This window comes from Eupeodes corollae, chromosome 1 (assembly GCF_945859685.1).
Source record: "Eupeodes corollae chromosome 1, idEupCoro1.1, whole genome shotgun sequence".
Classification (NCBI taxonomy): domain Eukaryota; kingdom Metazoa; phylum Arthropoda; class Insecta; order Diptera; family Syrphidae; genus Eupeodes; species Eupeodes corollae.
The window spans coordinates 248,222,408-248,249,204 of record NC_079147.1 but is presented as its reverse complement, the minus strand read 5'-3'; the positions used below and the strand labels follow the sequence as shown (position 1 = coordinate 248,249,204).

Sequence of the window (26,797 nt, the reverse complement as noted above, 5' to 3'; positions counted from 1 at the left end):
TATTGCAATTTTCTACTTTTTGTTTAGCCGCGATCGAAAAACACATTTAATTCGATTATATCTAAACAAACTTAAGCCAGGCTTTTGACAAATTAATTCATGAAATTATTTCTAAATAAATTCAGTACAATTGGACTAAACAACAATTTCGTTATGTGGATTTCGTAATTTTTTAAAAATAGATATTATAGTGTCAGGTTTAGGAGTAAATCTAAAGTTAATTCTAGTGTACCTCAAGGGAGTAACCTTGGTCCATTGCTTTTTATTTTGTTTAGTAATGATTCGCCGACTGTTTTAAATAGTTATATATCCCTATGCAAAATTGTTAAAATGTTTCAATTTATTAAAGAGCAGCAAGATGATCTAAATCAATTCTGGGAATGTTGCAATAAAAATCGTTTGATTTGAAATATTGACAAACGCGAACGTACAAACGTAATATAATTATTTATTACTACTTATATGTTGAATTCATAACGTTTGAATGGAGAATCTAGTTTTTCTGAACTTGGTGTTATACTAGACGGAAAATTATGATCACACTGATCATTATAATTATATTATGAAAAAAGCTAACAAAACACTGATCAAATATTCATATTACGGCAGATCCTGGAAAAAAACTAAGAACACCAAATCGGCACCCACCATCTTTTCATCGATTTCAAGGCCGTATATGACAGCATCTACAGGAACGAGCTGTATAGAGCCATGCCTAGTTTTGACATCCCTGCCAAACTCGTCCGTTTGTGCAGGATGACCATGGAGAATTCACGCCGCTCCATTAAGGTTGGAAATATCTTAACATAACCTTTCGATGTCAAAAAAGGTTTTAGACAAGGTGATGCGACGTCATGTGATTTTTTTAACATCGAGCTTGAAAGAATAGTGCAGAGCTCAAAAGTCAACACTAGCGGCACTATCTTTCAAAAGTCTGTCCAATTACTAGCATATGCTGATGACATTGACATAATCGGAAGAACTTAGTGTGATGTCAATGGGGCTTTTGTGAGTATTGAGGCAAAAGCGGCAAAAATGAGTTAAACGGTTAATGAGGGCAAAACAAAGTACATGCTGTTGTCAAGAAAGGACAGACAGCACCGACGTCTTGGTCAAAACGTCACCATTGACAGACGTAACTTTGAGGTAGTCAAGAACTTCGTCTACCTAGGCTCCGCTGTAAACGCAGAAAACAACACCAGCGCTGAGATTAAACGCAGAATAACTCTTGCTAACCGCTGTTTCTTTGGACTAAGAAAGCAATTGAGTAGTAAAGTCCTCTCTCGAGGGACCAAAGTGTTGCTATATAAGACCCTTATCATCCCCGTCCTGCTATACGGTGCAACAGCATGGACTATGCCAAAAGCAGATGAAAGCACCTTGGGTCGCTTCGAGAGAAAAGATCTTCGTAGAGGAAGACCGCGGATCAGGTGGCGCACACAAGTGGAAGGTGAACTCACCCAACTTGGTAAGCGAAACTGGAGGCATCTAGCTAGGGACCGAGCTAGATGGAAAAGTTTGGTGGGTGAGACCCTAGTTCACACAGGACTGTAGTGCCACCTTAAGTAAGTTAGTAACAAAACACTTGGTTTCGTCAAAAGATTTTCCCGAGAATTCCGTGATCCATATATTATTAAAATTGTATATGCTTCTTTTCTTTTTAAATACGCTTGGATTATATGGGCACCATACTATTTCGTCTTCTGGCCTGATAGAATCTTATCACCTCCATGCACTCAAAGCTCTCTGAAGCTTGATGAATCTAATATAGTTTTCATGTCCATCTGTTCTTTGTCAATTGAATTCCAATCTGAGTCAGCTTAAGAAAAATATACACTAAGAACTAATTTTATGAAATGGAACTATGGCGCTCTTAATCAAATAATCAGTAAATTCAACAAATTCTTGTTAGTATTAGGTTAGTATTATATTAAGATTTAAGTAAATACCTATTGTAAACTTAACGTGGACATTTAGCGTACTTAATAAATATATTAAGACCTAACCGGCTGTTAATTTTTTCATAAGATATTTCTTAACTTCTTATTTACTTTTTATTTTTTTTTGATTCGTATTATTGTTAGGTTAATTTTGACTATGCAATTTAGAAATCTAAACATGTATAAACACCAGTGTTTGGGTTTTCAAAACGTTGTCCAATTGTTTCAGAACTATCTAAATGATAGAATAACTTTAATTATATATTTTTAAAATAATTTTCTCATAATAATTGTTAAAATTTTGCCATACAAAAAACATCAAAAAAGAGCAGGTAATTATTTATAAATGACAAAAAATAAATACATTCTAAAATGAATGTATTAAAGCTAAGTGTCCGTTGATCTTACCCTTTGGTCAAATGCAAATATTTCAATGATCATTTCAATATAGTTTTCAGGTTTTTACAACAACTCTTTTGTTTATTTAAAGGATAATTTCAATAATAGTTAAGCAGTTTTTGTGTGTTATTAAAAGAAATGCATGTGAATGAATCAGCTAAGTCCTTAGATATAAACTTCTCCCATTCTAAATATAGCGATGAATCTCAAGTTATCAAACAAACAGTTTTGCTTCAAAAATATTTCTTAAATGAATTAATTGCAAAATAAAAATATTGTGAATAAAAACCAGAAACGGATTCATAACAATTTGATTCCTGAGTCACAAAGAAATCAAATCTGCATAATTGGTCAATTCGAAATTAACAACAATAGTTTTTGTATAATTCACGTAATGTGAATTTATTTTTAAATATTATTCATAAGAATGAGATACCAATTTCCTATGCATAAGAGTGATCATAAAAAAGTAATTATAGTTAAAATCGGAAAAGCAATTTTGACCAATCTAAATCTGATTAAAATAATGAAGCGTATTTTTTCAAACTTGAATTTGAAGTTTTGATTCTTGGCAGCAAATAAAACTCCTTTCAAAAAAAATTGACAATTTTAAAAAGGACACTCAACATTTTGATAAACAAGGTATAGCCAAAAGTCAAATCATGAAAAATATCCTTAATTACGAGAAACCAAACTTAACAGAAACAACCTAAATAAAATTCATAAAATGGTCACCCTAATAATGTGTAAATAAATAATGTTTTAATTTAATAGCATTATAAGTGTCTGGGGATAGGTCACGTTTATAAATGTGTTTACGAGAAATTAAATGAACTTAAGTTTTAATAGCCATTTATAATTCATTTATATTCATTTGTAAAAAAGATTTTTTCCTTATCTTTTTTATTAAAAGCAATTGAATTCTAATTTTTTTTTAAAGCTTCGATCGTAAACAATTTAAATGAATTTGACTCATTTGGATGGGGTCTGAAAAATGTTTGACTATAAACAAAAACTACATAAGAAATACCATCAAAACTTTCAAAACAACTTTACTATTTCTATTAATTAAATATGAATTTAATTCAAGTTTCAGGTTCGTACGCCAACTCTTTTGTTTATTATAACCAAAAACAAAATATTGTCTTCGTTAATTATTTTTTCCAAAAAAACTGGACTTCAATAGAACTAGAAAAAAAATACAAAATTATTTGCTCAAAAAAGTTATAATCTTTTAAAAAATGCGAACGACTAAAATAAACAATTAACAAACTCTTAAAACTTATATGAATCAAAACAGATTTTGAATTGAAATTGCTTTTAATGTTATACATACATTTAATAGCTTTTTTATGGCAAATATCCAATACCTTAGAATGTAAGTCACGCTTAGAAAAACAATGTTTGCAAATAAGTAATAAATTAAAAACTTTGACGACTTATAATTTATGGGACATTTATGATCAAGGATTGGCTTCGGAAAATTTTGGAAGTTATTTGGCGAACAAATCGAAAGTTAAAAAAAATGTTTCTACTTTTTCAATATTTGTTCCCACATAAGCATATTAAGACTAACAACTCTGTCGTACAAATTATTATAAATGTTTATTAGAATCAATGAAGATGTTATAAATTTTAATTCCTTTTTTAAAAAGAACGATTAAAAAAGCAAAAAAGAATTTCATTACAAATTCATTGCATTCAAGGTATTTTTAACTGCTATTCTATTTTGGGCTGGAGCTTTAATGAAGAGTAATATTTTTTTCTTAACTTGATGACTGATTTAAATTATAAAAAAATATTTTTCTTCAACACTTTTTAAGGTTCTCTATCAAAAGTCAAAATTTGAATTTTTCTGTAAAATCAAAATAACCTATTTTTTGAAAAATTAACGTTAGAAATTGTGATTTTCAATGGGTCCGCCATTTGTTATAACTGATCGGTGGCGCTACGTGCCACACAGCCGAAGCTACACTCGATGTTTTTATAGAATTTTCAAAAGAAAAGTTATTTCGCGGACCCTATATTAGAAAAAATCACTTAAAAATTGACTTTTGGTTTAAAAAAGGTAGAATAATGAGTCCTATTTCTTAAAATAAAATTTAGATTTTGTTCATAATATAGAACGGCTCATACTTATACTAATCATCTGTTCAAAAATTTAACTACTTTATGTGTCACTTATGAAATAAAAATAATAGAAAATTATTAAAAAGCAAGTAGTTCAGGAAAATTTAGATATTCACTTGGTAAAAATTCAGACAATGCTGAATTTTTTGAAATTTGTATCTATATTTTTTAAGATTCCCTACAAATTCTTTAATATTGAACCGGAACAAAACATTTTAGGATCTGAAAGTGGATCAAGTATTCACTTAACTTACAAGAAAAAGGTATTGGAGGTTCCACAGGGAAACTCCACTTTAACTTAAGAAATAAATTGAGGTAAGCACCTCACCACGTTAATTCACCACCACGCGAATTATTGCAAGCATCGAGGTAATTTTCTTCATACTGGGCTTTTTTGACACATACTGGGCGGTAGCTCAGCCATCACGTTGCCCCACAAACCACATGATCCTGGTGGCTACTTGAGATCGCCACGACTATAAATTACGCGGCCAGGAAATGTCACTTACAATTAAGCCATATACGTTCGAGTTGTGTGGCTTGTGGCACCATCTTGTTGAAACCACATATTCTCCAGGTCGTATTCTTCAATTTTTTTTTAGGTGGCGCAACAGTCCGTAGAGAACCAGGGCCTAGAGATTTGCAACTCTCAACCATTAATGTGTGCGAGTAATTTCAGGGATGGAGGCGACCTAAAGTTTATATATGTCGAATCCGAACGGATAATTTGAAAAGGCATTTATTCATGACAAGTATTACTCTTGGAGAATTTGTCAATTCCTCGCCAGAGGCAGTACCCATGAATAACAATTTAGTTGGCACAGGCAGGAATCTAACCCAAGACCTCTCGGATGACAGTTCAACGAACTTACCATCATGCCACGGGTACTACCGTATTCTTCAATAGCAGGCAAAAAAAAGTCGGTAATCGTATGACCACAACTCTTCGAAATGACGGTGACAGTGGTTTTCGAAAAAGTAAGGTCCAATCACTCTCTGGACCAAAGAACATACCAAACAGTGGCTTTTTGTGGATGTAATGGAATCTCTTCAATCACTTGAGGATTCTCAGAACTTTGAATACGACAATTTTGTTTATTAACACAACCAACGAGTGAGAAATGTTCTTCGTCGCTGAAGAAAATTTTTCTTCGAAAAAAATGTTCAAGCACCAATTCAACGTATCTACGACCACTTTGTGAATGGTCATCCGGGTTCAATTGATTTGTGAGCTGGACTTTATATGGATGTAGGTTAGCTCCAAATGCGTCATTATGTCCTAATTAATGAGAATGAGGATTAATCGACACATTCGGGTCTTCGGCAACACTTTCACTAACAGCAGCGATATTTTCAGTGGTACGAGCAAAAGGATAATGCACAAGCCTTACAATATCTGTAACCAAAATGTATGTCTCTTCAAATTTTGCCAATTGCGTAGTTAGACGATTCCGTAAACCATACTCTCATCTTAAAGCACGATATGTGACTGTGGCAGAATCACAATTTTAGTAGTATGTTTTATCAATTTATATCCATTATGCGATACTTAAGCTATCCAATTTCGTAAATGTCAAACTATTAACTGAAAAAAAAAAAATTGGTTTAACAACTTAGTTTGACAAATGTCGATTTCGAGTCCTATTCTTTTGAAACCGCAAAATGGATAAACCAATATAAATAATAAAAACTTTGACAAAAACGGAACCAACCTTAGTTTCAAGAAAATGATTAATGTATGTACTTATATATATTTTATTTTAGTTTTCAGAATGAGGGTAATTAACAAAAATTCTAAGCCATTCTAATCTAGTTCTAAAAATACCTTGCCTTGAATTGAAATTAACACAACTTTGTCTTGTTGTGACATTGACATTGCTGTCAATATGAAATGTGCATACATGCGGATGACAGCAACAACAAAAACAAAAAGAAAAAACAATCAAGGTCATAAAGTATTCATCTCCGTATGTGGTGTGAAAAATTTGCAACTAATTAAAAACTTGACACTGTTTATGAATTTATTATTAAATAAAACCTCATTGTTAGACCCATCATCATAATTTAAATTAATCTAAAACTTTTCAAACTTGTTGTTTTTTTTTGTTTTGTTTGTTTTAATTTTTATTAAACATGACTTAAAAGTCTTTATAGAGGTAGGAACGTCACTTATGCATATGATAATTATTATATTATTAACGAAACGTTAACTTTTTGAAAGCTTTGATATAATAAATTGATATGAGAAAGTTAAACGGAAAGTGTCATTGCATTCGTTCTTAATTGTCCCCTCCTGCCATTACTATTTATATTCAACTCAACTTAACCCTCGCACACACCCTCTTTTCCGATGAATAAACAGCATAGTATAGGAGTATTAAGAAAAGGGCTTGTCACATACATTTTAATAGCAAGGAAAATGTTGTGTTTTTGTAGTTTTTGTTGCTGATGTGGTGTGATATAATAATAATTACAGTTCTTGAGACTGAGTAAATTAATGCGTATCAAGTTTTCGCAAACAGTTTGTACCTTTTTGTGTTAAGAGGCATATAAAGGACTTTGGCAGTATGGGCTTTGAATAAAGGAGTAAATATATGAAATGAAATGTAATTTACTCACAGTATCATTTTTACGAGTTTTTTTTTGTCTTTTTCAAAATTAGTGATAGATAATATCACGAAGGTAGGTCAGATAGAAAATCGTAATTAAGTTTGAATTTAGATTAAATAAAAAGCTAGTAAAAGACGACCCAGGCTAAATTTTGTAGTTGTTAAAATTGTCATGTCAAAGGTATTAAGCTACTCGTAGCTTAAGTTTCACCAAGTGATAATAGGATATGATTAAATGTCCCCCGCACTGCTTTCATATCGTCAACATTTAGTTGATTTTTTTAAATTACCAAATTACATTATTTAGTATAAATTACAGAGAGCAGATGCGGCTTAGTTAAAGTCTGATTTAGCAAGATACTTAAAAAGACTCTAAAATATTAGACATAACTTAATTACAGTGTTAATATAAAATAATGCTGTGTTACAGTCTGATAAAGCAAACTTCGTTGATTTACAGTAAAATAATGCTGTTTTTACAGTCAGAATTATAATACTCGAGCAAAAGGATTCATCACTCTATTACAATTAAAAATAGACTGAAGACAGAAACAACTTTATAGTAAAACAAATCGAGTCTGGTTAATAACGAACATATAACAAAATCCACTCTATTAAAGTCTGAATGACAAAATTTTTGAATTACCGCTTAAAAAGAAAACAATGCCATTATTTTAATGCTTTATAGGATCACTTTTTTTTTTGCAGTTTGAAATAGAAAAAACATCGCTTTATTTTAGCCTTCAATAGAAGGTTCTTATGTGTACAGAGTATAGAAGCAAAAACCAATAAAATAGTGTTAAATAGCATTCGTTAAAAGATTACAGTATAGGATTGTAAAGTTATTAAAGACTCAGAAAACGGATTTATTTCCGTATTACAGTTTGAAATGACAGATTCGAGGAAATACATTTCCAAACTTCACAAATTCAAATGGAAAGGTGGCTACATTACAGTTTAGTATAGTAAAATTCACTTGATTTAAGTTGAAATGTCACAAATTTACAGTCGAGAAAAGTTGGGTAATAACAGTTCAAGATAGAAAAAATACTTAATTACGGTTTGGGATAATAGGAATCAATCAGAATAAAAAGCAAAAAAAAAACAAATGTGTTACAGTAAATAATAAAATAGCAGACGTCACTGAATTGTAGAAAGTTAGCGGTCCCTTATTTGAAGACAGATTAGGACAAATCATTAAATTAAAAAAAAATAAATTACAGAAATGAAATTACCGTCAGAAATGGTAAGAGAGGCTAAAAAGAACAGTCTGAAACAATACAAAGTGCTAAAATAAAGTCCAGTATAGCAGATTTGTTAGAGAGAATCACTGCTATTACAGTTTTTGATAAAAAGCATCTATGGATGATAACAGTCTTAGGGGCTACTACGTACAGAATGTCAGGAATCAACGACATTCATGTGTACATTTTAGCAAAAAGGAGAGTAACAGAAAAATTCCGAAATTCAGATTTGTTTTATTTTCTCTATTCGGCTCGATAGTGCCTCTCCACAATGGTGCATCCAGGTTGAAGGGGGTCGTAGAGTCATGACCCTCCACCTATAAGAAGGAACTCCTTTGAATTTAAAACGATCGTATTGCGTTAATGGACATGACTCCCACTATATTTTTAATTATTTATTTTTTATGTTTAAAAACTAAATTTGTATTTTACTTACCTAAATTTTGTTTGCTAAAAGTACAACTTTTAACTGAGGGCTGGACCAAGAACATAATATGAATTAAAAATTCAGTCCCTTTCAAATAATGCAGCACAAATTCATCAACTTTTGACAAATGGAAGATCCAGGGAGGGGTTGTCATATGTGCCGTAAAGCTTATGAAGATTAGATGTATAACCAAAGATTTTATCTAAAGATTTGTTAGTAATTTAACGACAAACAACTACAATTTTTTTCAATCAATTTTTAATTTGGAAAAACTTAAGCAATGCTTTAAATTATTTTTATAAAATTTGTTTCTAAGAAAAGGACCAAATATTTAGGTTCTTAAAAAGAACACTTGAATAAGAGATCGTTAATTTGATATTAAGTTGCCTTCCTGAAACTTGCCTTCAGTCCCGTATTATTTTTTGACTCACGTTAATAGTGAATATTAAAGTGATTTTTATTTACAATATATGGAAACTATATGGCAAGTATTGCATTCGTAAAAAATTCGAACTCAAGCTTTTCTTCAAACATGACATTACGATGGTAGAAAAGTCGAAAAAGTGGATTCTCCGATTCCATCTGTCTGTCTGTCCTTGGTATTCAACCCAAACCCTTGTGTCGATTGAGTTCAATTTGGGAAATTAAGGTTTTAAGCCGATAAGCGTAAGGCGTTTTTTTAACTCTTTTTTAATACAAAAAATAACAGTAGTCCCCATACAAATTTTTTGGTTACTTTGGAGTTTTTGCAAAAATTTGTTGATAAATATTTTTAAAACTTTCTAAATTTTTTTCTTACTTTGGCTTCTTTCTACAAGAAAACCATATTTCGGTATTGATCTCGAAGAGTAATCTTCATGAAACTGTTATTAACTTCCCATAGAAAGTTATTTTAATTGGTCCGATTTGTCAAACTCTAAATTTCGACATTTCTCGACGTTTCAGGCCCCGAGAGTCGAAATAAAAGATTTTTAGAAAGATGTCTGTGCGTGCGTGTGTTTTTTTCGTCGTCCATAGCTCAAGAACCAGAAGAGATATCGACTTCAAATAAATTTTGTTATACAGATAATAAGGCAGAAAGATTTCGTGGGTGTTTTTTTAGCATAGCAGTTTAAAAAAAGGTGAATATTTTGGTTAACCCTAAATATCTTACGAACCAAAAACCTAAAAACTTGAATTTAAATTTATATAATATATTGTAACGTTATACCAAACAATTATATTTAAAAAAAAGATACAAATGACGTTTTTTTTAATAAATTAAACAAATTTTTCACATCGAACATTTTACGAATACAAAATGATTTTATTTCCGAAACGATTTTGTACAACGAAAAAAAAAGTTTTTAACATCTGGTAAAATTTTGAGAAAAATCAAATTCACAGTTTTATTTATCAAAAATAAAAAGTTAATAAAAATTGAATTTCGACTCAAATAACTTTTCAAAAATTTAAGGTATTGGCTTTAAACTACTTTTATCTTTTAAAAAATATTGTTGTCATCATTCAGTAAAATTTTGAAAAAAATCAAATTGGCAGTTTTTTTTACAAAAAATAAAACTCAAAAAAAAAACAATACTAAAACTTGGTAAAAATTTACTTTGAACTCAAATAGCTTTTCAAAAATTAAACTTATTTTATTTCACAGAAAATATTGTTTTCGATATTCAGTAATTTGTTTTTATACAAAATAAAATGTGCAAAAAATTGTACGCAGATTTGGTAAAAATTGATGTTCGGTTCTTGATTTCTCCCAAATTGATTTCATTCATAAAATTTATAAAAATTTAAGAAATGGTACTAAAATTGGTAAATATTATTTTTGTTTTAAAAATCTATTTAACAAAACTAGATTTTCAAACTAAACTATTACTTTACATGAAAAATATTGTTGGCAATTTTAATTTTTTTAAGAATAATTCAACTGAGAACTTTTTTAGCCCAAAACGAAAACCTACACAAACTTTTAAGCAAGACAAATCGACAGACGAGATGGGAAGTTATCATTGTGGGTCGCATCCCAACCCTTTTTTTTTTGTTTTTATGTTTTCTAAAAATGTCATTTTTTTATTTTAAAATATATTGATTTTCATTTAAAAAAAATCTATATATCACAAAAATTCAAAATTGTATATATACAAATAAATTTAAAAAAACTCGCTCTATTGATTTTCCAAAAAAAAAAAAAAAATAGTTTTAGTTTTGAGAAATAAAATTTCATTTAATTTTTAGAGAAAAACTTATTTTGCAAATTGTAAAATATAATAAATATTTTTAAACCGACTTTTTAGAACACGTTAGCAATTGATTTTTTGTTGAATACAAAAGATCTTTAAAGACCTTACAAAATTATATAAATCTACTTTTTGAAGTGAATTTGCTTTGAAAGATCTAGATCTAAGATTTAAACAAAACAGCAAAAGTGACACTTTTGTTAAACTAATGGCTAATTGAAAACCATAATGAACGTTTCATATCTATTGATATAAAGGCTTTGAATCTCTTGAGATTTGGAGCGAAAAGAAATTCTGAAACGTTTAATTTGTAAGCGCCACACAAAAGTTTCTTCCCAAGAGAAATTATGTATTTAAATGCACCTATATTTTCAAATTCAACAACCAAGTATTATTCTTTCTACAATTTTTAAGTTTTGTTGACTCCTTTGAGGTCAAAAAAAGAAAAAGCAGACTCATAGAGATAGTAATAATAGACTCCTGAAAATTGATTCCGAAAATACTAAGTCAAAAAAAGCCCGACAGTTCTTTATATGGATCGTCTCTCTTGAATTTGTGCAACGTTCTTCGCATTAACAGAAATGGAATCAAGAAAAGAATATTTTATTTTTCGAAAAAACTACGTTTCAAAACAATTTCTGCCTGAAATGCACCAATAACCCTCTAAGCTATTGTGTTTAGTACTTTAAATGTCTTATTTAGAAAACTATTGGAATCTTGGAATGCTTTCATATATTGTAAAGAGTCGTCTAAATTTAAAAATTACTTTTTAAGCGGTGTGTAAAAACTTGTCTATATGTCGAGTGTATGACCCTCCCCTGATTAAAAGTCTGGATCCTTCTTGCCAGCATTCTATTTAAATGTGAAGTTTTTTGTCACTATCAGAGAAATAGTGGTTGCATGTGTAAAAAAACTCTTTCCAAGAGCGAAAATAGTCTGATTTTTGATTGCACAGGAATAGCTGAGAGTGTATTTCTTTAAGAGTTTCACTTAATTTACGTTTCAATTTAATGATAAATCAAGTTATTCATAAATTAATTTAATCTTTCTTAATTCAGCTGGAACTCCACTCATCTACAGTCCTGCGCCACGTGGTTCATGCGATAGTTGCTGCCCGATCAGAGAAGTTCAAGATGTCAAGTTTTTTCTGTATACAAAGTGAGATCAAATCAACTTTAATTGACATTTTTCTTATTATTTATCCATAAAACATTTTTAGTCAAAATCCCAGAAATCCCTATCAACTGTATCTGAAAAATGATCAACGGTTGCAGCAGAGTAATTTAAATAAGTCACATCCGCTGGTCATATACCTGCATGGCTTCTCTGAGTCATCATCTGGCGATGAACAACAAAGTAGTCAACAAATTAAGGATGGTATAACTTCAATAATCACATTTTCTTTTATTCTTTCTCTCTGTCTCTCTCTCGCTGGCAATGTATTGCATCTCTCTCCGGCATCTCCTGCCATCCAGAGAGATGTGAAACTTAATTCAATTTATTTCTTCCATTTGGATTTTCTACTCCTCATTTTTCTTCATCTCCTATTTTTCCTCGTTCTTTCCCAATGCACATCAAATACAAATATTGTATACTGCTCACTCTTCTCTACTGTAGCATTTCTCAAGGCCGGAAATTACAACGTTATCCTGGTTGATTGGAGTCCACTAACAGCAATGCCATGGTACACAAATTCAGTGGATAACATACCTATAGCTGGACGTTATATTGCTCGGTTCTTGCGCTACCTCATCGGCACTGGATTCCCCAAGGCACAGATTCATGTGATTGGCTTCAGTTTGGGTGCTGAAGTTGCAGGCTTCGCTGGCCAACAAATTCAGGAATGGGGAGTTGTGCTGTCAAGAATAACAGGTTTGTGTGATAAATTGAAATTGAGTTTGAGTTTCTTGTTTTGTTTTTCAGGAAATTTTTACAAAAACAAGATAAAATAGAAAAAGCTTTCAGCTTGCCAAGGTCATCACAACTTTCTGTTATGTGTTGTGTTCTTCTGTAGAAAAGAAGCACGTACATATAATTTGATTGATGTGATATTTCAAAAACATATAATATTAGAAAATATGAATGTTGGTAGGTACATAAAGTTTTTTGCGGAATTTGATATTCCAAACAAATAACGTTAGCGACAAATAAATTAGTGTCGGTTGGGCAGATGCTTACGAGAGTTTGCTGATGACGATGATCAAGTGAAAAAGTTATGAGGAGGAAATTAATTGAGCACACAGACGTATAAAAAGAGGTATTGTGCTTGTTTGGCTTATTCTGTATCTGCAATATGGTCTTGGGGTTTGGTAAGCAAACAAGATGAAATAGGACGTACGTTAATAAATGTCATTAAAATTAAGGTTATAAGAACAAACGATGGAAAAACAAGGTTAAACCTTCATATGGTTACGAGTACGAAACAAGGACTTAAAATACATGACGTTCCATTTAATTACACTTGATATTAAAAGCTTCTTATGAAGAACAAGAAAATTTATTAAAAGTATTCTTTAAACTTTTTAAAGGACAATCATAAGTCTCTAGTGATTGATAAGTATTGACGCAGATTTTTATTTTTACATTTTCATGTGCCATTATGCTACAATGCTACATGCTTCAAGTTTTTCATCATGAGACACTATATCTTAAAGAATAAAATTTGATACATATGTTCATGAGCAAAGTCACTTAAAACTTGAAAACTAACAGCTTTTTAGAAACTCGAAACGTTTTAACGTTTATCCAAAGAAAATTAACACAGGGTAAATTTACAAACGTCAAATTTGTTGGTGGTGATTAGGCATCACCGTTTTTTGCGATGCTGATCGTTGCTAAGCTGATTACGATGCGATGCTGATTGAAAAAAATGTTTACGTTTAAAAACAACATTTGCTTTATGATGGATGTTATAGTAATAAAAACTCTCATTGTAATCAAAACCTGGAGCCACACATTTTATCTCCGCTAGAACTTTTCTCCACAATACTGACTTTGATTTTCTGCCGGCAGTAAAATTCTTGATGCTTTTTTTTTGTTTTATATTTGCGCATCAGTATATTGAACTTTGCAATAATGACGTTTTAAGTGATGCCAAGTATATGCGTTTATGAACGTGCTATAGGGATGATCGCAAATTATCTCTGCAGTGATGCGTTTGTGAATTTACAAAAATGTTATTGCCTAGAAATGTTTTGTATTTTTGAAAACTTTTATTATACCTTATTTTCAAAAATATTTTACTTAAAAAACTTTTTAAAAGAAATATAGTTTTGCTATAGTTAAAATATTATGCGATAATGAAAGCATTTTAAAATATAGGATTTTTGACAACCACAATTTTGTACGACAGAATTTCGACAATAATGAATTTAAAGTAAATTAAATAATAATAATAGATGTTGAAATGGAATAAAACAAGCCGTGTGTCAGGTATTAGTAAAATAATTTTTTAATTTAAAGGCGCATATATGTCATTAAGTGTGGAATGTGACGTCATTCAAATGCCCACCTAGAATTCTTACGGTGGCACGGATCAGACTGGTCCAATTTTCAATGATTCTTTATTTGCATAGACCTGCGACTTCAACAAACTAGACAGGAAAAAGTTAAGAGGGGTAAAATCTCATTGGTGGCCAATTTACATCACAACTGCGAGAGATAACCTTGCCCTCAAATTGTTCACGCAAAATGTCAATAGTGGCGTTTGCTGTGTGGAACGAAGCGCCGTCTAGGTCCATAAGAAATTTGTTATCATGGTTAAGTAGCGCTCGCTGTTGATGGTGACCAACTTAATAACGTCGATTTAGAAAAAGTACGGTCCAATTACGCCGCCGCGTCCGGCCCAAAATCCACACCAAATGGTAACTTTTCGAGGATGCATTATCACTTGGTGAACCTTGCGCGGGTTGGTGTTGTCCCATATACGCCAATTTTGCTGTTTAACACAGTCATTCATTAAAAAATGCACCTACTCACTAAAGATGATTTTTCGGCTCAAATTGGGGTTCTCTTCCAAACGATTCGAAGCCCAGTCAGCGAAGAAAGGGTGTGGCGTTGTTAGGTCATGAACTTTGAGCTGATGGGTCAGTTTGACCTTGTACGGGTCTAGGAGCAAGTCTCAAGTCCCGACGCAAAATTCGGCAAGTTGAAGTCTGCGAAACTTCGATTCTTGTGCACTGCAAAAGAATAGATTGTTTCGAGTTCTGCTATACACTTTGACGGACCGCGGCGATATTCTTAGCCGATCTTGCGTTCCTTGAACGTACAGGTGTTGCCTGATTGTTAACTGAATCGGGCGTCTCAACTTTGGCAACTAAATGTTGAAGAACAATCTGTGAAGGGTCACAACGTCTACGGTAAAATGGGCGCATGGAACGCAGTGTTTGCGTTGGCGAACACTCATTTTGATAATAAAGTCTTATCATTTGAACATTTAATCATATAACTTTCCATAAGAAACAATTGAATAAAAAATAAAAGATTTAACTGATGACACCAAATTAAAATGGCAGCCACGGAGCGCCAAAATCTACCCGCGCCAATTTAAAAACCCTTTACCCTTTTTCGTTAACAAAATACATATTATACCAAATGTTTATTTGGAACGATATGTCCTCGTGCCTTCAATGCAAACCATTTGTTCGATTAACTTCAAAATTGTAAGTTAGGGTTTTGAGCAGATTTTCATTAGACCTTTTTTTAAATATTTTAAGACTAAAAATAGCAGTCCGCATAGAAATATTTTGGCAAAAAATCAAAAATTCAAATTCTCTCAAAAACGAACTCATAGATATTAATTAAATGTTTTCTAAACTTGTTACCGCCATAGAATCGTTATTTTGTTTTTGAGTTTTCTCAGGAACTAATGAATCAATTTCTAAAATATAGCGTTTTTTTTTTGATTAATTGAAAAACGTTAAAATGTTTGATAACAAACTTATTTTATTGGTAAATTAATACATGTACAAATTTTAATAATGAGCTCAATTTGTAAACGGAGTCTTTGGTTTCAGGAGCAAGTCCATGCCATCCAGTCTTGTCCTCTATTTTTTTTTCTAAATTTACTGGACTCTAACTTTACTATAGTTACTAGAACGGAACTTTGGAGAATATACAACAAATATAGCATTTTTTAAAAATATTTTCTTAAAAAATATATCAGTAAGTAGTGAAGAATTCACGCTGCTTTAAGGTCGGAAAAGATCTCACGGATGGTTTTGATGCTAAAAAAGGTTGTAGACAAGACTTCTTTAACATCGTTTCTGAAAAGAAGAATTCGTCGGATACCTAAACGATATTGACATAATTGCAGGATCAAAGTGTGATGTCAGTGGATCATTTCTGAGCATTTGAGACGGAAGCAGAGAAGATGGGTTTAGTTGTCAATGAGGGCAAAGCAAAGTATATGCTATCATCAAAACAAAAATTGAACGACCTAAGGACTTTAGGCAAAGCTATTAATTCAGACAACTACACAAGCGCTGAAATCAGACGGAGAATAACTCTTGCGAAGGAAATTGAGTAGCAAAGTCGTTTCTGGAGCATTTAAAGTCACCATTTTTAAGACACTCATCATCCCGGTTCTTATTTATGGCGCTGAGGTTTGCACCCTGTAAAAGAATTATGGCAGCGTCTTAGGATGCTTGGAGAGAAAATTCTTCACCTAATTTGTTCGTCCTGTCAAAAATGTGGAGAGTGGAAGAGAAGGTACAACGACAAACTTTACGGGCTGTACAGTAACACTGACCTGGTCAAAATAAAAATAACGACCTACATAGCTGGGGAATGGAACGGACATCAACGCTAAATCCCAAGTCTTCGAATCTAATCCCAAAGGACGACGGCGGCGTAGTATAGAAAACCGCGACTCAGGTGACGCAAGTATGTGGAAGAGGACCAAAATCAACTTGGTATACGAAACTAAAGACAGCTAGCTAGGATCCGAGTTGGCTGGAGACGGATGTTGGTTGAGATCCAGGTTCGTGGTAGACTGCAGCACCACCTTAAGTAAATTGTTAACAAAACTTAAGCCCATGTTACCAAAGAAGATTTTGTTAAATAAGTAAAATATTTTTAATTCAATATCTACACTGAGTTACCAAAAAGAGGGGTTGTTGTTATTATTTTGATAATATTCCTCTTTATTTTTGCGGAGATATTTGGAGCTTCAAAGCTTTCGAGATCGTCACCAAACAGTGGTTAAAGTGTCACACAGGCTTTAATTAGTGAGAGGGACAACTGTTTGCTTAAACTGTGGGCAGCGTTAAATTGAGAGTGATCTGGTCGTAAACCAAGACTCACGAAACAGTCAAGCGAATGGAATTTGCTCACCTTCACTAAAATTAAACCGAGGCCGACTAGGGTATAGTTCTCTTCACTTATAAGTCCAGATTTTGTCTACGCTCACCAGATGCATGTACAGGAGAGTGGAGAAGATCAGGTGGGAGATACAATTCTACATCAGTTGCCCAGCGTGAAAATTTCTAGGGAGGTAACGTCATGGTTTGGGCAGGAATTTCAACACACGTAATAACTGGGCTATGCATAGTGGAACCATCGGTGAACTGCAATTATTAAATCACCAACATTTTGGAACAATATTGGGTTTCTATTGGTACTATTTGTTGGTGAAAATTTCTTGCTGATGAAAGACAATGTGAGACCTCACGTTGTCGGGTGCATTACGGACTACTTGGAAGATTTAGAAAAGGTTTGGCTTGTCATGATCCTGGACATGAATCCCATCGAATAAATGGTAAGAAAGCTCCCTGCCCTTCCCTAGACACTAAGTGAGCGGAGATCTAAGGGGTGGGATAATTTGACGACGAAATCCTAGAAAAGCTTATTGAAGTCTGAAGTCATGCCGATTCGAATTAATGTTTTAATAGATGTAAGGGGAGGCAATACCCACTACTCAGTGAATAAAAACTCGTTTGTTTTATTCTTCCCATTTGTTTATTTTGTACATAAATTTATAATATTAAATTTGAATAAATAATACTGAATTAACAAAAGGCCTTTTTGACATATTTGAAATTATTGCGAAATTCAAGATGCGCCAATTTTTGTGTAGTTTAGGATTTTCTGCCAATTAAGTCTTCACACAAAATTTACCGGGTGCCAAAAACCTTATTTTTCATAAATTAAAAGTGAGTTATGTCAACATTTGATAGGTAGCTCAATTTTCACTTTTCATTTGACTTTTTTAAAAATAATTTTTGCTAATCTTAATTTGTAAAGGACATTTCTTTTAAGTCGATAAATATTTTCGTTATTGAGACGTTATTGAGAATAGAATCCAGAGGCTCATTGCTCGAATGTTTTAATGACAAATAATGACACTTTAATACACCAAGAGTTCACAATTCAAAAACAAAAACAATTATATTGAAAATTTTCTTATGTTAGTAAATTAATCATATTTGTCCTTCAAAGTTTTACTAACTTAAAAGTCTCCTGGATTTCAGTGGAAAATCAAGTAACATGGTACTGACATTTGTTAGTTTACATGTTCGTTCATCACAAAAATTGTCTAAAACAATGCACAGTTGAACAAGTTCCTTTTCGAAATTCTTTACCTTTTCATTTTTTTAAACTTATAGACCAAGTAACAGCCCTTTGAAAAAATCAAGTAAAGCTAAATTAACTGAATGTACTATGCATAATGCATTCACTCTTTTTTAAGTCTTAAGAACTGGAAAACACTTAAGCAATAGAAGAGCAAGTTCATGAATGCCATCTTAAAACTCATCCATCATTAAATCTTATGAAACCATCAAGTGCATATTATAAAAGAACTCAAAATTGCAACGTATTCTTATTGACAATACCACACTAAAGAAAATGCTTTTAACTAAATTCTTCAAGTTCAAGATAGACATGGTTAAGTACCTTCAATTTACATTTATCAACTTAACTTAAAAAGACGCAACTTTTACAAACATTAGGTTGGATATGTTTATATTATTTTATATTTATAATTTTGTTCTCTGGTATTCTCTCTGCTCTAAGCTCGTGTAAACAAAAACTTAACACTTTGGTTCTGTTTGTTTTAAGAATTAACAGAAAATTATCCATCACTGTGTACCTTGGCCGAATATGCATATAACTAACAATAAGTTCAATGTTTAACTTAACTTTTCAAGACACAAGTACTCTATTCACGTGCTCAAGATATATTTATATATATCTTCATAATGTATAGATCTTCTGTTGACTGTAGTACAATAAATAAATTGAGTAATTCGATATGTTTCAAGTATTCTTTGTTGTTAGTTTGTTAAGTTTGTTGGTTATTTTTTAAGGTATATTGGCATGTTAACTTAACCGAATCATTTTTGCTAAATCAAAAAAAGCTTTTTAATTACTATCTTATATGAAGTGCATTTTACTAAAAAATATAAACATTAATTGCATCGCTTTTTTCTGCCGTATCTTTTATTCCTAAGATAAGCAATACTATTTTGATGTCATGTAATTAATTTACTAACAACGGATGACGTTTTATGTAAATTATAAGGCTTGATTCAATTGAAAGAACATTTTCAAAGCAACATCTTTAGAGGTCATTTTTATTTTATGAATGAAGTGTAGGAAATATCAAGCAATAAAAATACCATACATGAGAAAATAACGTCTAAAATTATGAACATTTCAGGCTTTAGTGCCAACTTTTACCATTGCGAGTAATTTTTTTCAAAGATCTGTAAACTTAGTGTTCTCTTGTAATGCTAGATTTTTAGTAACATTGAAGTGACTGCTGTCAAATTCTTTCCCCTGTAGGTTGGCAACACCTTAAAACTGCATGCTAATTTCTGAGAATTTTCCTTAAAGAACTCTTGTTTATAAACACTTATTGTCTGTAATAATTATCTATATATGTATATTATATATATACAAAAATAAGTTTGTCTTCAAGAATTTAAATACCATTTTATTTGTCAAAATATTTCATTTTGAATTTGTTTTCTTTTTTTGCGCGGTTTTTTAAAATTATTTTTAAATTTGTTTACAAATATTTTTAGTATGCGGTTATTTAGAACATATTTATATATAGTATATGACCATTTTTCGAGACATCAAATTGGTAAAAAAATGTTTGCTATTTTGTATGCAGAAAAGAATATTGAAATCGTTTCTGGAGTTTCTGAGAAGATTTAAAAAAATAACGTTTCTATGCACAGAACGAAAACAATCATTCTATTGACTATTTTGGTAGTCCAATTGAATATTAAATAGTCAATTTTTATCCGATAACGATGACAGTCAATAGGTCAATTTTCAGTTGTCAGTTTTGTTATCCGAAATTTTGTACAACTTGGTATCAATATGATAACTTTGGTTGAAAGGAATTGACACTACGGTTGTCATATTCAATAATGTGGTTGTCAATACGACAACTATTGTAGTCAATATGAAAACTTTGGTTGAGAAGTTCTTAAAACTAAAATTTAATTTGACTACCGGATAATCAATATAACAATATCGATATGTTATTAGTATGACAACCAAATTGTCAATTTTCGATATTCAATTTTGTTGACTACCGAAATTGTTATATTGACTAATTTTTTAGTTTATTGAAAACCCAGTAGTTAATTTTTTAAAATAATAGTGTTGTATTGACTATTTGGTAGTCAATGCCAGAATATGGTTGACTATCGACGATTGTTAATGTGACAACTGTTTTTTTTTGTGTGGGGCCCTTATAGTTAGGAAAAAATCGTTTGAGAAAATTGAATACAAATCTATCAGATTGTTTTAAGTAAATTCGATTTTTTGATCAACAAATTTGTGTGGGAGCGACTGTTAGTTTTGATTTTTTAGAAAGAAGAAACCGATGCACATTGGTTTTGAATGTCTGCTCATTGTAATGAGTGGGAACTATTGAGCCTGGCAAAGCATTCCACATTCGTGTACTGCGACTAAAGAAAGAATCTCTGTACTTGACAGTACGTCCGAAATTGGGCTCTAGGGTAAACTGATGGGCATTCTTAGCAGTACGGGTATTACGGTTGAATTGTTTAAGGGGAGGAAGGGTAAAAAACTTCTTGCATCGTCGTAGAAAACCTAAACACTTAGAATAAGTGGTTTGTGATGCACATACATAGGACTGATAGTTGTTCAATCTCCTCGATGCAAGTACCACCCATGGATTGTGGAATTGGGGGAGGTTTACGCTTTTGTGACAGTAGACAGCATTGAGTTTTCAAAGCATTAAATTCTAAACGGTTTTTGATTTCCTATTGTACCATGCTGTCAAGATCAGAATTAAATGAGCTTATCATAAGTTGTCTTTTGTAGTCCGAAAAACTAGGATGAGAATCTAAAAACGAATATGAGAAGTTGAGGGTACTGTCATCAACGAAACAACTTAGTGAGTTTGAAGTTTTAGGCAAGAGATCATTTATATAAATAAGGAAGAGCTTCAGAGACAAAACGGAACCCTGCGGCACAACAGCGTTTATATTGTGGATATCAGATTTGAAAGGTAATTTCTAACCCAACAAAAAAGAGATTCATCAATTACGAAAGCACACATTTTCGAAAAAAGAGCTTGATGTCTATCAAACGCCTTTGAAATATCGAGTGCAATAATCTTACTTTTTCCATAACGATGTAAAGATTTGTTCTACTGTTCGGTGAGATACACAAAACAGCAGGTCGACATTTTGTAGTCAGAGTCCTCTCAAAACTAAAGCACCTTAAGTCAGTGAGGCAAATTCAACTGGGATGTAGTGGAAAGACTTGAAACAAGTTAGTGATGTTATGAATTGGAACCGTGTGTTATACAAAACAACAACTTGATTGTGCTACCACAAATCTAAACCGGTGGTAGAAAAGTTTTTCAATTAATATGATTGAACCAAAGACTAGGTATCACATACAAAGGTACTCTTGGTACCCGTAAAAACTATGAAATTCTAGCCTTGTGGTAGCACAATAAAGTAGTTGTTGTTGTATTCAAACTCTATTAATGTTCTAGACATGAGTCCGGTCATTGCTTACATCCTAGACTCAGGAACTAAATATACTGCTGTTGTAGCCAGTCATAACACCGTATTTTGCAAAAAGACTCTGGTCTTAAGGCTTTTAATGCTTAATTTATTGACACAAGAACTTATTGTTATTGATCACTAACAACGTTATATCTTGGTCTTGAGTCCTTGAAATTCATCGAAATGATCCTCATTTTTATTACAAAATCATCCTCAGTGATGATATCCAATTTCACGGAGGAGAATGAATTTTGTTTAATGACCGTGGTATTTATAAAAGAGGTAATCGTTTACTATTATTAATAAAATTCGTTGATCTTTGAAACTAAGTAAACATTCAATAATTGCTCTAAAAAAAGTGTGTTTTGTTTTTTAATATCAAAATAAAATATCTTATTGGAAAACCCAGTATTAAACAAATAATTAAAGTTGGCTGGACACAATCCAAAGGTTTGATGTTCATGCTGATTTTTAAAATTTTCTTAAACACAAAATCGATTTAGAATGTTAAAAGTATTTTATTGCAGTTGAAACATTAAATAAATATTTCGCTCATTTTTGGCATTTCTAAATTGTGGACATACATCATTTATCGTCTTTGAAAAACTATTCAACAGTAAAAACACATTGTTCTCCCGTGTAATACTACACTTGTTTTATCTTAAACTGACACCTGTCAATTCCTTTACTTAATAAATGGCGAGCAACCAATTAAAATCTTATTGCAATTAATGTACATAGCTCTTGTTTAGGTGAGCACGTTCTTGTTGGCATTTACAATGGAACTAAAGGTTCCGTTTTGATGATTATGTAAAAACCATCCTTCCAGAGGTACCATTTTACACAACTTCTGACAATTTTTTCAACGCCACTTAGACTTAATCCAACATCATTCGAGAAATTCAACGAGACAGCTCTAGCAGACAGAGTCAATTTATTCATCATTTTGAATCTTGTGCCTACCATGATTGATGAAAAACCCAAATGCAAATTTTGATGTTGATTGAAAATCAATATTCAAAAACAAAGGACTCGCCTAAAAATAATACTTTGTAAATTTGTTTTTTTTTTACATTTTTAATCGAAGCCACCTACAATAAATCATTTTTATCTCCTGCCAAATTTAACAATAAATTGGTGTTCTCCTTCAAAACATTTTTTTCACTTTATTAGCTTACAAGGATTTTCCTCCGGCCAGGCTTCGATATAGTCCAGTTATTACATCATTTCCATAGACTACAAGACAGCTAAAATGGCCATATATATTTTATACTATACAACATCGACCACATTATTTATGCAAACAATTTCAAAAATCAATTCAAAGAGAGCCAAAGCATGTTTCAAGTCAATCCACCCACGTCGCGATGTCTAGCACAGAAATGAAACACCAACAACCACAAAACCCTTTTAATGTATCGTTTGTACGCCTTCTTCTAAATGAAAAACGAAGTCAGGGTCTTTGAGTAAAATACAAAAACAAAAATCTTTACAAATACCTAAAATTATATCCATGAATAAGTAAAATGGTTTTCCACATCCTTTTCCGGAGTTGCTTAATAAAATAATCTTGACACCGAAATGTAGGCACTATACTGTAGGTATATGACTGACCTTTTAAAAGTCTTGTCTTAAATTTTGAAGGTGTTGAAATGATAATGAATTTATTTTTCCAAAATTTCAAGATATAAATATTTTTGGAAATGAAAATAATGTAATTTTTTTTTTTCAAAAAATGTATAGGTTTAGACCCAGCCCTACCACTTTTCAACGGACAAAGCTCCAACCAAAGACTTGGCCCTACGGACGCACATTTTGTCGATGTCATTCACACGGATGGAGGAGTACTGGGCAATCCAGAGCCACTGGGACATGCTGATTTCTATCCGAATAATGGAGTACCATTACAGCCAGGATGTGCCAGGCAGGAGATAGCCAATAATCGCTGGTTGAACATTATAAGTGAGCACATACTCCTACCTACCTACATACATGCATAACATTTATTTCTGTCCTGTCCTGTCCTGAGTCCTGCAACTCCGTATATATCCGGATTACTCAATTGCTCCTTTTATTGTATTTTTGTTGTTCTTGTTTTTAAGTTCATTGTAAATTTATTTATGATATTGTTTTTGTTGTTGTTGTTGTTTTCATATGATGTCAGTTGGATGCAGCCACCAAAGAGCTTGGCAGTATTTTGTTGAATCGGTAGCCTCAGCTGAGTCGTTTCCATCGGAAAGCTGTGAGAATTCAACCAAACTGTTTGACAATGAAGAATCTTGCCGAACGGATGTGAAGGCGTTTATGGGAATGGGAGCTGATAAACGGTGAGAATTTTAAGTGTTATGTTACTTTTGCTTCTGCTGCTGTTGTAAGTCCCTTAGGTTGTTAAGTTTAATATTTTTTTATGTTCAGATTTTTATTTTTGTTGTTGTATATATTTAAGTTTTATATTCTGTAGTAATATACTGGAAAAAAGGGATCAACTATGACAATTGCTAGTGAAATTTTCTTACTAAAACAGCTTGAAAAAAAAACAATGGTAGAGTTCTTACAAAATGAGCTATTTCCTTTTAAACATAATGAAGTTTTATGACGGTTCTCGGTACAATTGTCCTTTAAACAATTATTACATTTACGATTCTAATAATTTCTAATTTACAAATCTCTTGTTATCTTCAAATGCCATTTGATTTCTTACAAAAACCTTATTTAATTAATTTTTTTCGAAATTCTTTAAAATGTTTCTTTTTTTAACGTAATTTTGTGTTTTTTAGACGTGCAATTTTTAAGAAGAAATAAATCGCATGTAGTTTAAAGTTAGAGCAAATAATGTAGCTTTATTTTTAGGACAGATTCTTACTACTATTTTTCAAAAATGAATTTCGGGCAAATCGCCTCAATCGCCCTAATAAATTTCAACCGAGAGGCCCAATTTTTTGATTTATGAGGCCAGTTTTTAAGCCGAGTTAACGCTCCTAATATTTCGTTTACACGGCGTCAATCGCGTCTGGCTTATCAACGTAGACAAGCGACAAAAAACAGTCCAGCGGTGTCATATCGCTTGTTCTTGGAAACCAAGCTTACTTCAATAAATTAAATGTTTCGTTGGCTGTATGGAAACGAACCGTTTGTTTCCCATAGGAAGTTATTGTAATCGGTCCGATTTGTCGAATTGAAAGTTTTGACATTTTTCGTCGTTAACGAAACCGTCCTAGAGTCGAAATAAAAGTTTTTAGAAAGATATCTGTGTGTGCGTACGTCCGTACCAACCAGTATAATTTTGGAAAAAAATCCAATTTTGTGCAACGAAGAATAACGTTTCGAACATCTGGTAAAATTTTGAGAACAATCAAATCTACAGTTTTTTTTATAAAAAATAAAAACCTAAAAAAAAATATTGCCCAAAGTTGGTAAAAATTGAATTTCGACACAAATATCTTTTCAAAAACTTGAGATTATGGCTTCAGATTTATTTTTTCTTATAAGAAATATTGTTTTCAACTTTCGGTTAATTTTGGAGAAAAATCGAATTGGCAGTTTTTTTACAAAAAATAAAAACCTGAAAAAAACAATACTAAAACTTGGTGAAATGTATGGTTTTGAATTGTTCGTTTTAAAGTTTATTTTTGTTGCTAATTACGATTCCCAACTCTGATTTGATTTATACACTGCCAACCACTAGGATGAGGCCACACACTTTAGAAACGGTTTTCGCTGTGTACCCGGAGAATTTGACTACTTGTGTTCGTATTTCACTATTACAAATTCATAAAATTAATGTATGTGCTTAAATTCGGAAATATCTTTTTTCAACATTATTTTCAGTTTATTCAAAAACTTGATGTTCTTACCTTAGGCTTACGAATCTCTATATGAGAACAAACACGGCTTTTACAACGATTAGTGTTTCTGTTTTAGGAACCGCTTTTAAATAGAACAGGGGGGTCATTCCGTAAAACGATAATCGTTAGACGATATCGTTTAGACGATAGTCTCACTTCACGTAAGACGATAATCGTCAAAGTGATATCGTCAAAACGATAGCATTGCACGATAGCTAAGTAGGTATCGTCTGCTATTAATTTCCATTGATAACTAAGCAAATTGAAGTAAAAAAGTTTCGGTGTAGTTTAGTTTTGTTACAAAATGAAAATAAAAACTCAAAAAATACAATGAATTCGGTAACAAAGAAAATTAATAGATGAATGGGACCTTCTACGAGTATCTATTGTAACCCATATGTAAGCATTTTTGTATATATTTAAACTTTGGGGCGAAGGAACATTGGTATATTCGACAGGCAACGATTTTAGTATCGCTCTTGTACAAAGCTCTAGGCCAAAGAAGTTTTGGAAACAACAAAAATTTTTTAAGCCAAGTTATGTTCTCTGTGGATAAAATAGAGTCTTCACTTCCTTCGCTTGGATAAAATTGGGATTATTACTGCAGCTGATTTACAAAAATATCAGACATTGAACAAAATTTTTGATATTATAGTTTATTCTTCGGCGGCAAAAAATTAAAACACAAAAAGTGACAATAATTAAAAACATCACAAAATAGGTGGCATGTTTATGAACAATACATTTTTTTGCAAATTTTTAAAATTTCTCATAGAGAAAAACCAAATTTAATAACATTTTCAAGTTATTGAACAAGCTTGTCTTTCGTTGAGTTCCTTTTGACATTATGAATATACTCAACGAACTTATACTGAAAACGATTGAACGAGACGATAGTGATAAAGTTACGTGAAGCAAATTATTGAATTATTGAGGATACCGTTAATGATAATCGTTTTGACGATTATC

At 31.8% G+C, this 26,797-nt stretch overlaps 2 protein-coding genes across 3 annotated transcripts in view; one reads left to right on the top strand and one right to left on the bottom strand.

The window, feature by feature from the left end:
- Positions 1–26,797, bottom strand: part of LOC129938739 (nuclear transcription factor Y subunit gamma) — a 125,615-nt gene that overhangs the window by 28,110 nt on the left and 70,708 nt on the right. The gene's annotated exons all lie outside the window — the stretch shown is intronic.
- The window catches only part of LOC129938740 (inactive pancreatic lipase-related protein 1), a 35,631-nt gene that overhangs the window by 3,597 nt on the left and 5,237 nt on the right, over positions 1–26,797 (top strand). The window contains exons 2-6 of the mRNA XM_056046468.1: positions 12,042–12,141; positions 12,203–12,360; positions 12,601–12,855; positions 23,727–23,945; positions 24,148–24,310. Of these exons, the coding sequence (XP_055902443.1) occupies positions 12,042–12,141; positions 12,203–12,360; positions 12,601–12,855; positions 23,727–23,945; positions 24,148–24,310 (895 nt within the window). The remainder of the gene's footprint in view (positions 1–12,041; positions 12,142–12,202; positions 12,361–12,600; positions 12,856–23,726; positions 23,946–24,147; positions 24,311–26,797) is intronic.